The sequence below is a fragment of the Gossypium raimondii genome, chromosome 3, assembly GCF_025698545.1.
Source record: "Gossypium raimondii isolate GPD5lz chromosome 3, ASM2569854v1, whole genome shotgun sequence".
Lineage (NCBI taxonomy): Eukaryota > Viridiplantae > Streptophyta > Magnoliopsida > Malvales > Malvaceae > Gossypium > Gossypium raimondii.
In genome coordinates this window covers 13,996,539-14,011,739 of record NC_068567.1, presented here as the reverse complement: position 1 = coordinate 14,011,739, position 15,201 = coordinate 13,996,539, and the positions used below count along the sequence as shown (strand labels likewise).

Below are 15,201 nucleotides of genomic sequence, written 5' to 3'. Positions count from 1 at the left end.
GAACAATACACATGTCCAACATGCCTGAGGCCTGCTCAGAGTGTCAGCCCTATGAATAGTGGGGTTAAGTCATGAACAGTGGAGTCAAATCATTAACAGTGATAATATGTATAAATACCCAAATGTTTCTTTTAATGAGACACACAACAAATTACTCAACAAAAGGTTATTTAGTTTAGTTTTACTAGAATTTTTTCTTGTTTAGATTAATTGAAGTTTTATTATATTTAAGAATTTTATTTTAGTGTAATTAGTTAGTCTATATAAAGGTCGCTTTATTATTCGTTATTAACATATCTTGATTAATAAATTTAAACTCTTTGAGCTATTTCTCTTTGTGAGATTTCTCTTTTGTTTATTTTAGAAGTAAGTTTTTTTCTTGGTTTGCTCTTTGAAGTCGTGGGAGAACTCTTGACACTCCAATTTACTAAGATTGGACTTGAAAGGGTTGGTTAGAGTCATTTGTGGAACAACTTGTGTGATTGGCTGGAACGAAATAGGGTAGAAATTGAATAGCTATATGGTGGAAATGAAATAGAGAAGTAATAGTGTTACATAGTTTGGTTGGTTGAATGAAATAAACTAATAATAGTATTAAGGAATAATTGTAGGGAATATGCAATAAATAAATCTCAAATTATTAATATATTATAGAAATGTTTAACTAAATTATATTTTGATATAAATTAAACAATTAAAAGTTGATTTATTAGTAAAATATTTTAATAAATATTTAATTTAAAATTTTATTCTTAAATAATAAAAAATAATACAAAATATTGTTAACACTGTGTATTATTAATTATTCACATAATATTCGTTTTTTGGTTATAAAACAACAAAACAAACCAGAGCAACATGTGACTAAGTAACTGAGAATTTCGATTAATCCTGCATCCAAAGAGACCAGAAGTGATATGGTGGTTGTGAAAAAGAAAAAACACTTGGATCGTTCTCTCTTTGTGATGATAATATTAATTTTACTTTTACTAGCATCATCTCCCCGCGACGCCATGGATATTCCCTTTTTCTAATAAACTTATTTAATTAATAAAAAATTATTATTAAATACATTTTAAATATTACACTTGAATTATGAAAATAAATTTATTATTTATTTAAGATTGGATATAGATTTTAAATTAATTAGCCCGTTAACACCTAAATCAATCATTATAAATGTATATTATTAGAAAATAAATTTTTTATTGGATATTGTAAATACTTAATATTCTTAATCAACTCATTTTAAATATATTATTTAAAAGAAACAAAAAATTGCATTAAAATAACTAAATCAAGTACAAATCTTAAATTGACTTGCAAATGGATGTATAAATTTAAAGTTTTAAATATATAATTTTAACATAAATAAAATATTTAAAATATTTCGTTTTAAAATTTTTAGTTGGTGTATTGTAAAATCTAAATTAGTTTTCAATTCAACATGTGGAAAAACAATTTAAAAATAAAATGATTTTTCTTTACATAATGTATTTAAATATTTTTTATAATTTGATGTCATAAAAATAAAAAGTAATATAATATAAATTGAAATACAACACTAAAATGACATTAAAAAAATATGAATATCATAAATATATAACAAATTATTAACATATAAAAATGTTTAAATGAAAAAAAAACACATTTTTTAATTATTTTCCTTGTCTTCAATTTTTTTCCCCAAATACAAACATTAACCCAAACAATGAAAAAAATGCCACCTGTCAAACATTGAGGGCCAAACATCTACAGTGCCCTCATTGTATTCTTTTTTTATATATGTTATAAATTATAGATATTTTTCCATTATGCAATATTAACTATTAGATACTTGTTTTCAATGTTAATTGTATAAGTCATATTAATTTTGATATGTAATGTCAAATATCAAGTATATTAATATTATTTATGTATTAATAAAAAATATTAGTTTTAAATATTACCTTTCATATAAAAATATTATTTATCCTTTACTTTCTCCCAAATTTGGAATCCTAAATCCTCATTTAATTAGCCTAACCTAAAACCACAAACTCTATTTATTTATGTTTATTTTAATGGTTTATGTTTTGTGGCGATGCTTAAATGCTAGTGATGTGGCTGGAAAATAGTCATGGTGGTCTTAAATGTGAGAATATGGAACAAAAAAGACGAAGGTTTGTAGCACCCCTAACCCGTATCAGTTGCCGAAACAGGGTTACAGAGCATTACCAAAATTTATAGATCGAATAATAGACATTTCATATCATTTAGCAATTATATCAAAAACCAATCCAGATCAATCATATTGTCCCTTAAATGGGCCCACGAGACTCAAAATACATATTATAAATAAGTCGAAACGAAACTGGGTACTCAAAGAATTTTTCAAAAAATATCAAAAATTTTCAAAGGTGTAGGGGACACACGCCCGTGTGGCCAGGCCGTGTGGCTCACATGATCAAGAGACATGCTTGTGTCTCAGGCCGCGTGGGCATTCGAAATAGGGCACATGGCCGTGTCCAAACCTAAGAGCTCTCTAACTTGGGTCACACGGCCAAGCCACACGCCCGTGTGCTAGGCTGTGTGAAAAATTTAAGCATATTGACTTATGCAAATTAAAAGATATAGGGGACACACGGCTATGTCATTTGGTCGTATGTCACACATGGATGAGACAAACGCCCGTGTCTCTACCCGTGTGGACGAAAGTAGGTCATTTTCCAAGTCATATTTCTCACCCAATTTGTTACTAACCTAGCCCCAACAAGTCACACATCTACAAACTATGTCATGGAATTCAACACAAGCCAAAATAAGTGGCTAATCTCAACAAATTACTTATAGGCCAACATTAAACTAAATACCTATACATGCAATTATAACCAAAATTAAAACATTTGAAAGTACCGATAGAACCAATGGATAGTGTGATATATCTCCGACAAGCTTCCAACCCAATCAAGCTTCCGATAATCTGAAAAGTAAAAGAAAACAACTACGTAAGCAATGAATGCTTAGTATGCTCGTGTAAACTTTAATCATATCAATTCATTTCAAATATTATCCTAATTATAGTAGAGTTTTAAACAACTTTATACTCTTCCAAATTTCTTTATTCTCATTTGTATTTCTTTACTTATCATACCCATTCCAAATGCATAACACACTAGTCATAAGCATATCATACCACCATAGCCACAAGCTAGTACAGGAAAACGTAGCCCTTTTAAATTAATAACATAATAAGTCATTTCATAAGAAATTGCATAACTTAAAACTTACCACTCTTTCATGAGTACAAGAATATTTTCATTTGAGCACTTACCATTTCAGTGCATCTTATAATTAAACATATTATCATTCAACCAATAGCTTGACACTTGCCTAAGTATCAAACAACAAAACTTGTTAGCGTACTTGAGCATATTTCATATAATTTTAACATCGATAACCTTACTATCTCAACATGTTACACTTGAGTTTATTACTCGTCTCAACTTACATAATTTCCATGTATCAACATATCAAGATATTGATATATATACATATCATAATACATATCATTATCTTACCATTTTTTCATATACATATATCATCCAAGACAACTCCCGATATTTTACCTTTCAAAGAACGACTTACGAATTTGAGTACATCGTTAACAAAAGCTCGAAAGCTGAACAGAAGTTCATGAGAGCTAAACAGAAACCCATAAGGGTTGAATAGAAGCTCGTAAGAGCTGAACGAAAACTCATATGAGTTAAACAGAAGCTCATAAGAGCTGAACAGAAACTCATAAGAGTTGAATAGAAGCTCGAAAGACTTGAACGGAAACTCATATGAGTTAAATAGAAGCTCGTAAGAGCTAAACGGAAAGTAAAACACGAGAGTTTGCAACAAATACGAAACCTCAGTTTACTTGGGTAATTTTTCGTCATTTTCCTCTAATGCCGTCAATTCGCCAAATCATGAATGTACTCAAATCCCGCGTTCAATCAAAACTGAGTATTAATTTCGATAATATTTTTCCAACAATAGTTCAATTCTAACAACAGAACAAATATATGTGTATTACCAATCACCAATTAGCATTCACTTTAATCAAAATTATATAGAATACAGTTCATACGAACTTGCCTGGTTAAATTGCAAAAATACCAATATTCACGGGCATTTTGGAAATTTTTTATTTTCCTCGATTTTCCTCTCAATCTTGATCTAAATTAATAATTTCATTAAATTTATTAATTTAGATAATAAAAATTAATTTCATGAAATTTGGATTTTTGATATTTTAGAAAATTTCCCCTACGCTTTACTTTTATTCAATTTAGTCCCTAAGCCCAAAACATGCAAATTAACCATTTTAATGCAAACTCATGCTAGTTGAATATTCATGGCATTAAATACAGCCTATTTTTGCAATAATTTCACAACAAACTCTTGTATTTTTACTATTTCAACAATGTAGTCCCTAATCGGAAATTCATAAAAAAATCACTTAATAAAATACTTTTAATTAACAAATAATATCCCAATTTCATCATTTAACATAAAAAATCATATAGATTCATCAATGGCAACATCCAAAATCTTTAACAAAATCAAAAACTAAGGTAAAATTCAGTTGGACCTAATTGTAACAATCTCAAAAGCATAAAAATTATAAGAAAAATGTAAGAATTGGACTCACATGAACTAAAAATTGAAAACCCAGCTTAAGCTCTCTCCCGTGTCTGTTTTGAACCGAAACTTGAAGAAGAAAATGTCTAGAAAGCTTTTAACTTAAATTTGTTTCATTTTAATTTCCATTCAATTACCATTTTGCCATTAGATGACATTTTTTTCAATTTAGTTCTTTTTAATTAATTAACTATCAAAACGTTAACATTTTTCAACAAAACTTTAATACCACCTTAATGACACTTTGTAAATATTTATAAAAATAGTTACAGCTCGGTTTATAGAAACGAAGTCCCGATACCTCATTTTTTAAAACTACTTGACTTAATAAATTATTATAAAACACAAATTATCAATTCAAGAACTTTTTTTTAAAATCCATACTTGACTCATAAATTTTAAGTAATAATATTTACGAGCTTACTCGTCAGATTTGGTGGCTATGGAAATTGTTTTGATTTTTGATTTCTAAGTGAAAATGGTGAATTTTTGGTGAAAGGACCAAATTGTAAAGAAAAGAAAATTTCTTTCTTTCTTTTCTTCTTCTCACGTTAGTAGCATGGTTTCTTTCCTTATATACTAAATAAAAATAATAATAAAATATAAATAAATGTCAAATCAAAATATTAATAAACTAATATTTATTTATTTATTTAATCTAAAATATCACCAACATCATTATTACTCTTCAAAATTATCTTCCTTGCTAAATGATCATTTTGCCCTTTATGATCCTTTAAAATTCCTCCATTGACTCATCACTCATTTTAGTAAAATTATGATTTAACCCCTCATACTTTTTTCACTTATTCAATTTGGTCCTAATTCATCCAATTTTTCTTAGCTTCTAGATCCTTCCACCCTTAAAATATTTTCACTATTAGTCCTTCAAATTTTTCATATTTACACTTTAACCCTTCAAATTTTGAGTATTTACTCTTAAGCCATAACTTTTCTCATTTTTGCGATTTAGTCCTTTCTTGAATTAATATATCATAATTTACTTCCCAAATAGATTTGGTTGACATAACTCAAAATTTCTTTCTTGTCACTTTATTTCCTTATTTTACTCTATCAAGAACAATATCACACTTTCTTACTATAGCAACTTCAGGGGTATTACAAGGTATTCGTTTCGGCCATCGAATAGGTCATTCTCCTATTTTGTGATTTTGAACAATAAACCTGAAATAGTATTTTGCAGAATGAGAATTTTGTTCAACCCTAACCAATAGGGTTGGATTTAGTTCGTTATTACAACAAACCAAACATGATGTTAGGGTGCTCATAATCTCATATTCTAAATTAAGATTACTTTGTTTGGATTCGATTTACAACATTATAATATCACATTCTCAAATAATATTAAGATATCATAATATAAGGTAAAATTTTGAATCAATTTTACCTCTATTTTTATTATTTTAGTCGATTTATCTTTTTTTCTTTTCAAAAAAAATTAAGTTTACTTAGAAACAAAATCTCTATTTCTCTTAATAGAAAATATTTAAATTTATAATTATTATATTTACTTAAAAATTATTTATTAGTATATTAATTTGGATTTATAAATTATGGATACAACCACTTTTATTTTTATTTTTATTTTTTGAAAACCACTTTTTTTAAAATACAACCACTTTTCTTAAATCATTAAAACTATAATTTATAGTTTATAAATGTATTTAATATCATATATGCACTTGTTAATATAAATTGAATAAAAGCAAGAATGATTATAATTTATCATAATTTAATGGAAATTGAGATTAAAAACATTTAAGGAATTAAACATGTTTAAAAATAAACAAAATTTATTATAATGAAAATTTAGTAAAGTGAGTTTTAAGTAATCTTATATTCAATCAACCAAACATTAGAATATTACATTCAAGTTAAAGGAATCAAACAATGTAATATAACATACTCAACATTTCACTCTATAATCTTACATCCTTGTAATCCTATTACCAAATGTAATCTTATATTGTTGAACCAAATGCATCATTTAAAGGTCATTTAGATCACAAAATGTAAAATTATTAGTAGAAAACTTATATATGTAATCACGTAACTATATTTGGTTCAACAATATTACCTCGAATTGATAATATATTTTGATAATATAAAGGCTAATCTCAATACCATATGTTTCTCATATAAGATTATATTATCTTGGTAACACGAGGTTTGTGACAATTTTACTAGTAAATATTTAAAAGAAAAATGATAAATTCTAATGAATCAAACTAAGAAGAAAAAAATACTAATTAATCAAACTATCAAGTTTTAATATCTTCTCGTAAGTAGCATTTCAATTATATTCATTTATTTATTTATTACAAGCAGGGAGTCTATTATTATTATTATTATTATTATTATTTGTTAGGCTCGAAAATATCAAGAGGGAGTTGATTCGTATTTTAAAATTCTTTATAAACCTTTTTAAAAGGGTTAAATCATTATTTGAGGCCTAAATTTAGCAACTTTTCCAACATTGGGGTCTAATTTTTTTTTTGTCCAAGTTAGGTCATAAACTTGGCAATTGTTTCCACAATGGGACCTAGACTTGGCAACTTTTCCCATATTGAGACTTGAACTTTTTTTTGTCCAAATTAGGCCTTGAACTTGGTAATTGTTCCCACATTGGGGCCTAAACTTGACAATTGTTTCCACATTAAGGCTTGAACTTTAGGGTTTTCAAGGACTAACTTGGATAAAAAAAGTTGAAGTCCCAATGTGGGAACATTTGCCAAGTTCAAGGCTTAACTTGGACCAAAAAAAGTTCAGGCCCCAATATTGAAACAATTGTCAAGTTTAGGGCCTAAGTTGGACAAAAAAAAAGTTTAGACCTTAATGTGAGAAATGTTGTTAAGTTCAAGTCCCAAGATGTGATTTAACCCTTTTTAAAACAAAAGAGAAAAAGGAGAAGAACTTGTACAATCGATCTTATATTGGTCCGACCTCAATTGCCTACCTCAACTACCTTGGTATACCACAACCAAGGATTTCCTAATTCACTATGAGAATTGATATCTTTCAAGGCTTAGATAGAACATTTCCCTTTGCTTTTATGGCTAAACTAGAATTGTAACACTCTATACCCGACCTGATTTACCAGACCCAGATATAGGATGCCACAATACTAAAAATACTTAACAAAAATTTTACCACGGGGAAAACCATACTGAACATACTTCTTATTTATTTATATTCTCTCTAAGTCAAGATTTTAAAAGAGGCGTTTACTAAATATAACATATTAACAAAAGTTGTTTAATATATTATAACTTAAGACTTTGTTAAAACTCACTTAATCATGGTGTATAGTATTGTCGCCATATATATCCAAAAAATGCCCCTCTGTATGCATAATATTGCTCTTCGAACTGCCACCTTGGTGCATCCTTGCATTGGTCCTTCCTGGCGCACAGGTTCAACTCCAAGATCCTACATAACAAATAGACGCCTGTAAGTTCAATAGAACTTAGTGAATCTTAACCACTATTACCTTTAAACAACATTATTGAATTCCTCGACTTAAGAATTCTGAACTTTCTTTCAACCTTTAAAGAACTTCTAACTTGACCATCTTATATGTATTCCACTCGATTGTTGATCACAAACCTCCCACCTTATAGCAGCTCCTATTTCATAATCGCTTGGAGATAGAGGTTGGGTACATTTCTCAGAATGATATGCATACGGGCTCTACTCTCGACGGATTCTTATACTGGCTTTGGCGACTGTTAGAATGCCAGTCACACTATATCTTCAATTTGATCCAAACAACGAACTTGGTTCAATGAAGGTAATATTTTATAACATCCATTAGATTACCAGATAACATCGATATAACGTGAGAATTCCCAAGTTTCGCGGGCACTTACTTCTACCCATAATTCCGGATATGCCAAGCTCCTTGTCCTAACGGGTTACTATGGCGGATTCATTAGTTGAGTACACTGTCGAGAAATCTTTCAAAAAATACCGCAAAGGCATACCCAAATCTCACCACAATGACTGACAAACATCTCATACTTAGGCAATACAAAAGTCACCATACAGACTTTCCAGATAACTCGCCACAAGAGCTTCTAAGATAACTTTGCCACTAAGGTTTTTTGAATAATATGCCACATAAGCCTTTTAGATAATTTGCCACAAGGGCTTCCTAGATAACTTCACTAATATGGTTTTTTGAATAATACACCACATAGGCCTTTTAGAGAATTCACCACAAGGGCTTCCTAGATAACTTTGCCACTAAGGTTTTTCGAATACTACGCCACATAGGCCTTTCAGATAACTCACCACAAAGGCTAGGTTTGGTTTTCCACCAAGGCACCATATAAAATTGTCATGTTTGGCGATATGGATTTGCCTAAACTCAGTGTCGCTTGAGGTTTGCTCATCATTGCTCTAGAATACGCAGAAACCCTAGTAGACTAATATGGCTCATCCACCATTTTCAAAATATGCCATGGTCATGGTCTTTCTACATATTTGCCATACTGGCCTTTTCTCGTGTTTACTGTCTTAACAGACTACAGTCTCGTGTTTACTGTCTTAACAGACTACAGTCTCGTTATATTGGCCTTTATTTTTACTGTCTCAACAAACATCATCAAAGCTCCACCACGAGGTTCATTATCATCTCACATATTTTCCTAACATTCTGCCTAAACCCCTTTATCACCAACCATACTTTGACATTCATCACTCAATTAACATAATGGAAAAATTTACACAGATTTCACTCATACATGCTTATCACACATCGTCATTTTCATGCAACACATCATGCACTTTTGTACATACATACAAATGCTTACCAAAACACACACAAACATACATACATATTGCAACTCCTCAAGAAGATATGCTTATCTATATGGACATTGACCATATAAAGAATAATTATAAGATAATGTGTAGGAGATGGGTCTAGAGACTCACTAGAGACTTACCTATACCTCAACTTGGAGCTTCTGTTTCAATTTTCCTTCCCAAACCAGCAACAACAATACTTACAAGAATAAGGAATTTCCATTAAAAATCCCATTATATATAGTCTACTAATGTTTCAACTATATTCGACCCCCACACAGGGTCTTTCTCTCACACCCTACTGTTCTAACATCTTTTAACATCCTTTCTACTTAACAATCGTAACATACAAAGCTATAAAACTTACCAGAAGGTTGAATCATCCACCAATTAAATGAAATCTTAGCTCTAGCATAATGAAGAAGAAGAGAACATTTAGGATAGAAAGAAAGACCAGAATGTCTAGCAAAAAGAAAATCCATTTAGAATGTTCTCTCTTCACTTTATATACTCCCAGACCCTCTGATTTCCCTAACAAATTTGGGAGTAGGTAAAAGAAAATCTGGCGAAGACCTACGATATTGTTTGACCAATCATGGGGAGCGTTAAATCAATCCAATTGACTCCCAACTAATCTCGTTACTAGAACCAACTTGAACAGTGCTCATGCAAATAAAGCGTACTACACCTTGGCAATGACTCGTGTAAGGCATGGTCTTAAAGGCAGTTAAGTCTCTTATAGCTTTCTCATTCACTTGGTAAACTCTTTGTGTTCAGCCATAGACTTTGAGGCATATTCTTTCTTCACTTGATTCAATTCACCTAGATTTGGTCCACCAACAGAAAATACGTTAGGATTAACAATTAAATCAAGACTTTGTCAAGATTTTCAAGAACTCAGCAAGAAATTGTAAAAGATTATTTAATCAGATGATAGATTAGTTTCGGGATATTGATATTACGAATTTTGAAATTTGATTGACAAAACAAATACATTTATCAATGCTTAGGAAAGTTAGAGATGTAATTGACAACGATTCACTAATTCGATAGAAACACAACAAAATGAGAGATGATTTGGCTAGGGGGACGAAATAATTATCAACTATGAAGAAAAATATTATGAAAAGAAAATAGGAGAAAATATAAAGAATAAAGGGAAATAATTCTCTTTAGATTGGAAAGGGAAACAAAATTCTAATGTGATTAGAAAAAGGGGATTAAATACCTAAGTTTTCAAACTTTTAGGGGTTGCATGGTAATTTACTCTTGCTATCGAAATTAAAAAGGGAAAGTGAGGTTTTGGGTGGCTTGAATGCGGTTGGTAAGGGTGGAGAAGAAAGTGTATTACCATTAGGCTAAGGCCTATTTCTTATTAAATTTTTACCTCAACTTATATTTATTTTAGAGTGATTTTTATCCTAGTTTGTTGAAATGAAAAGAAAAGAAACGAGAGAGGAGTGGATAGAACCTAGAACTTCTAGGGAGTGCACTAACTACCTGGCCACTAGGCTTAGGTCATTATTTGGTTAAGTATTTCAATTAACCCCCTATATTTTGGGGCGTGACATGTGTCTCTTAAGTTTTCAATTGTTCTGGACTTATATTTGTAGCCTGTAATTGAATTTTGAGTGCTTAAAGCCATTGGAGGGAGTTTCTAACAATCGGAAGAATTAGTCTCATGCATTTAATGTAGTTTACAAGGTCAAATTGCGATACTTGAAGGATAGGTATCAAGACTTGGTTGAAAAATAACCATTAGAAATCTTAAGGTCTTGAGACTAGATAAACAAGTCTCAAGACTTAATGTAGTAAGCCTCGAGACTATACTATTCTCAAAAGGAATGTGCTTACTATTTGACAAGTCAAGGTACTTGTAGCTCAAAGTCTCAAGACTGGTTGCCAGGTATTTAGACTTAGCAATTAAGTCTCAACATTATACCCTTCTCAAAACCTCTGTTAGAAACTGTTTGAAAGGTATGGAGACTTGAGAGACCAAGTCTCGGTACTTGGCCTGAGAAATGCTTTGTAAAGCTTAGAAACACTTTTGAAAGGTCTTAGAGACACTTAAAAATATTTGTGAATTGTCTAAGTCATTTAAGAACATTTTTTTTTTGAGTTTGTAACACTTGAAAATAAGTTTTAAATATTTGATTAAAGAAATTTTAAATTTATTTTGCCATATCAAAACATTTGAAAATCAACGCTAACATTATTATTATGGACAAATCTCAAAACTAGACATGAACTTTAATCCAATGTGCGATGTGTTACATTAACTTTAATCTTGTGCAATTACATACATTAAATTCTAATTTAATTAAAAATTTCACAAGCCACTATCATTGTTATTGACATAATACCATTTTATGTTTACATATTGCATATACCATCAATTATGTTTATCTAACATGAAATTGATGCATTTATTTATTTTATAAATGTTCACAATTGAACCAAAATCAAATTTTTTTATTTTATATAAGTACATTAAATTAAAGTTCATATATAACATATTGCATCTTGAATCAAAATTCATGTGTTAATTTAAGATTTACTACTACTAGAAAAGCTTAACATTTGTCTATTATATTGCATTTTTTATTACAATATATATTGTAATTAATTAATATTAGTATAAGTAACTATATTCTCATTATTTAATTACTTATTAGTTAGAATTTTTAACAATTTATATATTATTATTCTAATTATTTTATTTATTTCACAATATCTTTTCTCTTCGATTAGCTTAATACTTTTTCATCTCTATTTATAATTAAGAGTGATTTAGTAAAATGTGATTTTATAATATTACATTTCTTCAATCAAATATCAAAATATAACATTCCAACCAAATAAAATAAATAATATAATGTAACATAGTGAGCAATGTATTAAATAATCTAAATAGGAATACTATTATCAAAGATAAGCAAACATTCCTTGATTTGAACACCTCATTTGAAATTTGAAAAAGATAGGTGTAGAATATATTATATTTTACAATTAAGATATTAATTTTTTCAGTATGTATTTTTAATTTTTTTTTGTCGATTGAGTTTTAGTTTGGTTAGCATTAGCATTGTTGCTAGTATAAGAGGACATGTGTTTGATCACATTGAAGCATGTTTTATAGGGGTGAGCGTTCGATCGAATTGAGTAAAAAAATTCGAGTTAATCGAATTGACGAGTCTCATTTTATAACTCGATTTAATTTTTTTAATCGAGTCAAGTAAAATGAAATTCGAGTCAAGTCGAATCAAGTAAAATTGTTCAGTTACATTAAAAATTTTAAACATGTCAAATTAAAATTTTGTTACAATATAACTAATTTCATATTAGAACACATAATTTGAAACCATATATATTTGAAAACTCTTTCAAAGCAAAATAAGAGGAAAAATAAGACACTTTAGTATTCAATTATTAATTTACTTATTTAGGTCCCAAAATTAATATTTTAGAAATTTTTAAAAATAACTTTTTATATATTCTTGAGAATTTTTAAGGATTTTAGTATATATTTTTAATATTTGTATTTTTAAATATATAAATTTTGAAATTTTAAAATTATTTTGAATTTTATTTGTAATTTTGTTATGAGAAAGACCAATTTGCTAATTTTTAAAATTGATAATGACCAAAAGGTTATTTACATCAATTTATTATTTGAGTTATTCAAATTCTTTAAATTGTATAATTCTATTCGACTCGAACTCGAATTACTCATTTAAGACTTGATTCAATTAACTTGAAATTTATAAACTTTTTTCGAATTTTTCAAGTTTTGCTTATATCTAATGTTTTATCATTATATTTACACCTTAGAGATATAAGTAATTAAAAGCTTTGTATAAAATAATTATTATTTTTAAAATTATGATTGAATTTACCAACCATTTGAACCAAACATTAAGTTGACATTTGAATCAAACATTAAGTTTTACTGTCATGTGTGAATTTTTATTATGTAAAAACTATATTTGTTAAAAAACATGTAAGTAGCGTCGTACGGGACGCGCCACCAGGGGCGGCGCAATTAGTCTTTTACTTAGTTTCAAAGCTGCCATTCACTTTCTGTGTCTTTCTTCTATTTCTAAAGTCTAAAACCTTCTCTTCTCTCTCTCACTCTCAAATCCCCAATCCCCATTTATTATCTATCTCCCTTTGCCTGTCTTTCCACAAATCCACTGCCCACATCTTCTCCTCTCCTCGCTTGCATTTCTCTGCCATCTTGTTCTTTTCCTGTTTTCTTTTTTCTTTTTTAATTCTTATTTTATTACAAAAATCCCACATCCAAAACCTCATCAATCATACATATAGAAAAAGCCATTTATTGAAAACAATAAAAATAAAAAAGATCTCATCATGAAAGGTGAATATGTAGATTCCGAAAATGGAAACCCCAACAACATGTTCTCTAAACTTCACCACCACCACCACCAACGCCAAAACCAACCTTTCTCTCATCACTTCCCTCTCTCTCACCAATCCCAACCTCCTATCTCCGATGACCCCAATGGCCCTTCCACCACCCCCAACTCTTCTCTCCCTCGTCTTGGCAGCGCCAGTACCGATGGAGCTTCCATTGAAGTCGTTCGACGACCCAGGGGTCGTCCTCCAGGTTCCAAAAATAAGCCCAAACAACCCCTCCTCTTCTCTCGGGAACCTAACCCTGCCATGAATCCTTACGTTCTCGAAATACCTGGAGGACACGACGTCGTTGATGCTATCTCCACCTTCTCTCGCCGCAAAAACATTGGAATCTGCGTACTTACAGGATCTGGAACCGTTTCCAATGTAACTATCCGCCAACTCTCGTCTACGCCGGGAGCTGTCATAACTTTCCATGGCAGATTCGACATCTTATCCCTCTCAGCCACGTTCCTACCCCCAACGACGTCGTATCAGGTTCCGAACACGTTCTCTATCTCTTTAGCGGGTCCTCAAGGCCAGATCGTTGGAGGTTTCGTGGCTGGCTCCTTGGTGGCGGCTGGCACGGTGTATATAGTTGCCGCTACGTTTACCAACCCTTCATATCATCAGTTACCAGGAGGAGGAGGAGGAGGAGGAGAAGAAACTAGGAATACGATGTCGTCTGGTGGAGATGGTGAAGGTGAAGGACAGTCGCCGCCGTTTTCTGGTGGCGGTGGAGATAGTACTGGTCACGGCGGCGGTTCAGAATCTTGTGGGGTTTCGATGTACAGTAATCATTTCGGAGGTGGATCAGATGTGATTTGGGCTCCAACTGCTAGACCACCGCCTCCTCCACCGCCTTACTAATTTAGGTTCAAGCTTTATCTTTCTTTCAAAAATATTATTCTTTGGTATCACTCTGAATTTAATGGAGTTTCAATTATGGTGTTTTTTTTTTCCAAATCTTCTCTTTCTGTATGAGTTATGCAGTTTTTGTATTTCATCATCATAAATATAATCATTAATTATCTTGTTTACATTTTAATTTTGAATTCTTAGTCAATTTAATCATATAAATAACATAATAAACAATTTTTAAGAAGATATTAAAAGTAAATGGAACATAGAATACGTTGTTGAAAGTTGATATACAATTTTAATAAATTTATATTTGTTGGAATGAATTAAACTTCAAAATTTCCTTTCTTTCATATCTAATCATCACATATGTACTTTGCTCCGTCTCTTTTTGTCATTTATTTTTCATCCGATTGTGTAAAATAT

The 15,201-nt window shown here is 30.2% G+C and overlaps 1 protein-coding gene across 1 annotated transcript; it reads left to right on the top strand.

Annotated features, from left to right (window-relative positions):
* Positions 1-13,584: 13,584 nt before the first annotated feature.
* On the top strand, positions 13,585-14,962 carry LOC105797255 (AT-hook motif nuclear-localized protein 17). The gene has a single exon (XM_012627206.2). The coding sequence runs from the start codon at positions 13,870-13,872 to the stop codon at positions 14,782-14,784; it is 915 nt and encodes a 304-aa protein (XP_012482660.2). The 5' UTR covers positions 13,585-13,869; the 3' UTR covers positions 14,785-14,962.
* Positions 14,963-15,201: the final 239 nt, after the last annotated feature.

Bases quoted from the DNA above. Each gene is read 5' to 3' on its own strand.
- LOC105797255 (XM_012627206.2), top strand. From the start codon at position 13,870: ATGAAAGGTGAATATGTAGATTCCGAAAATGGAAACCCCAACAACATG.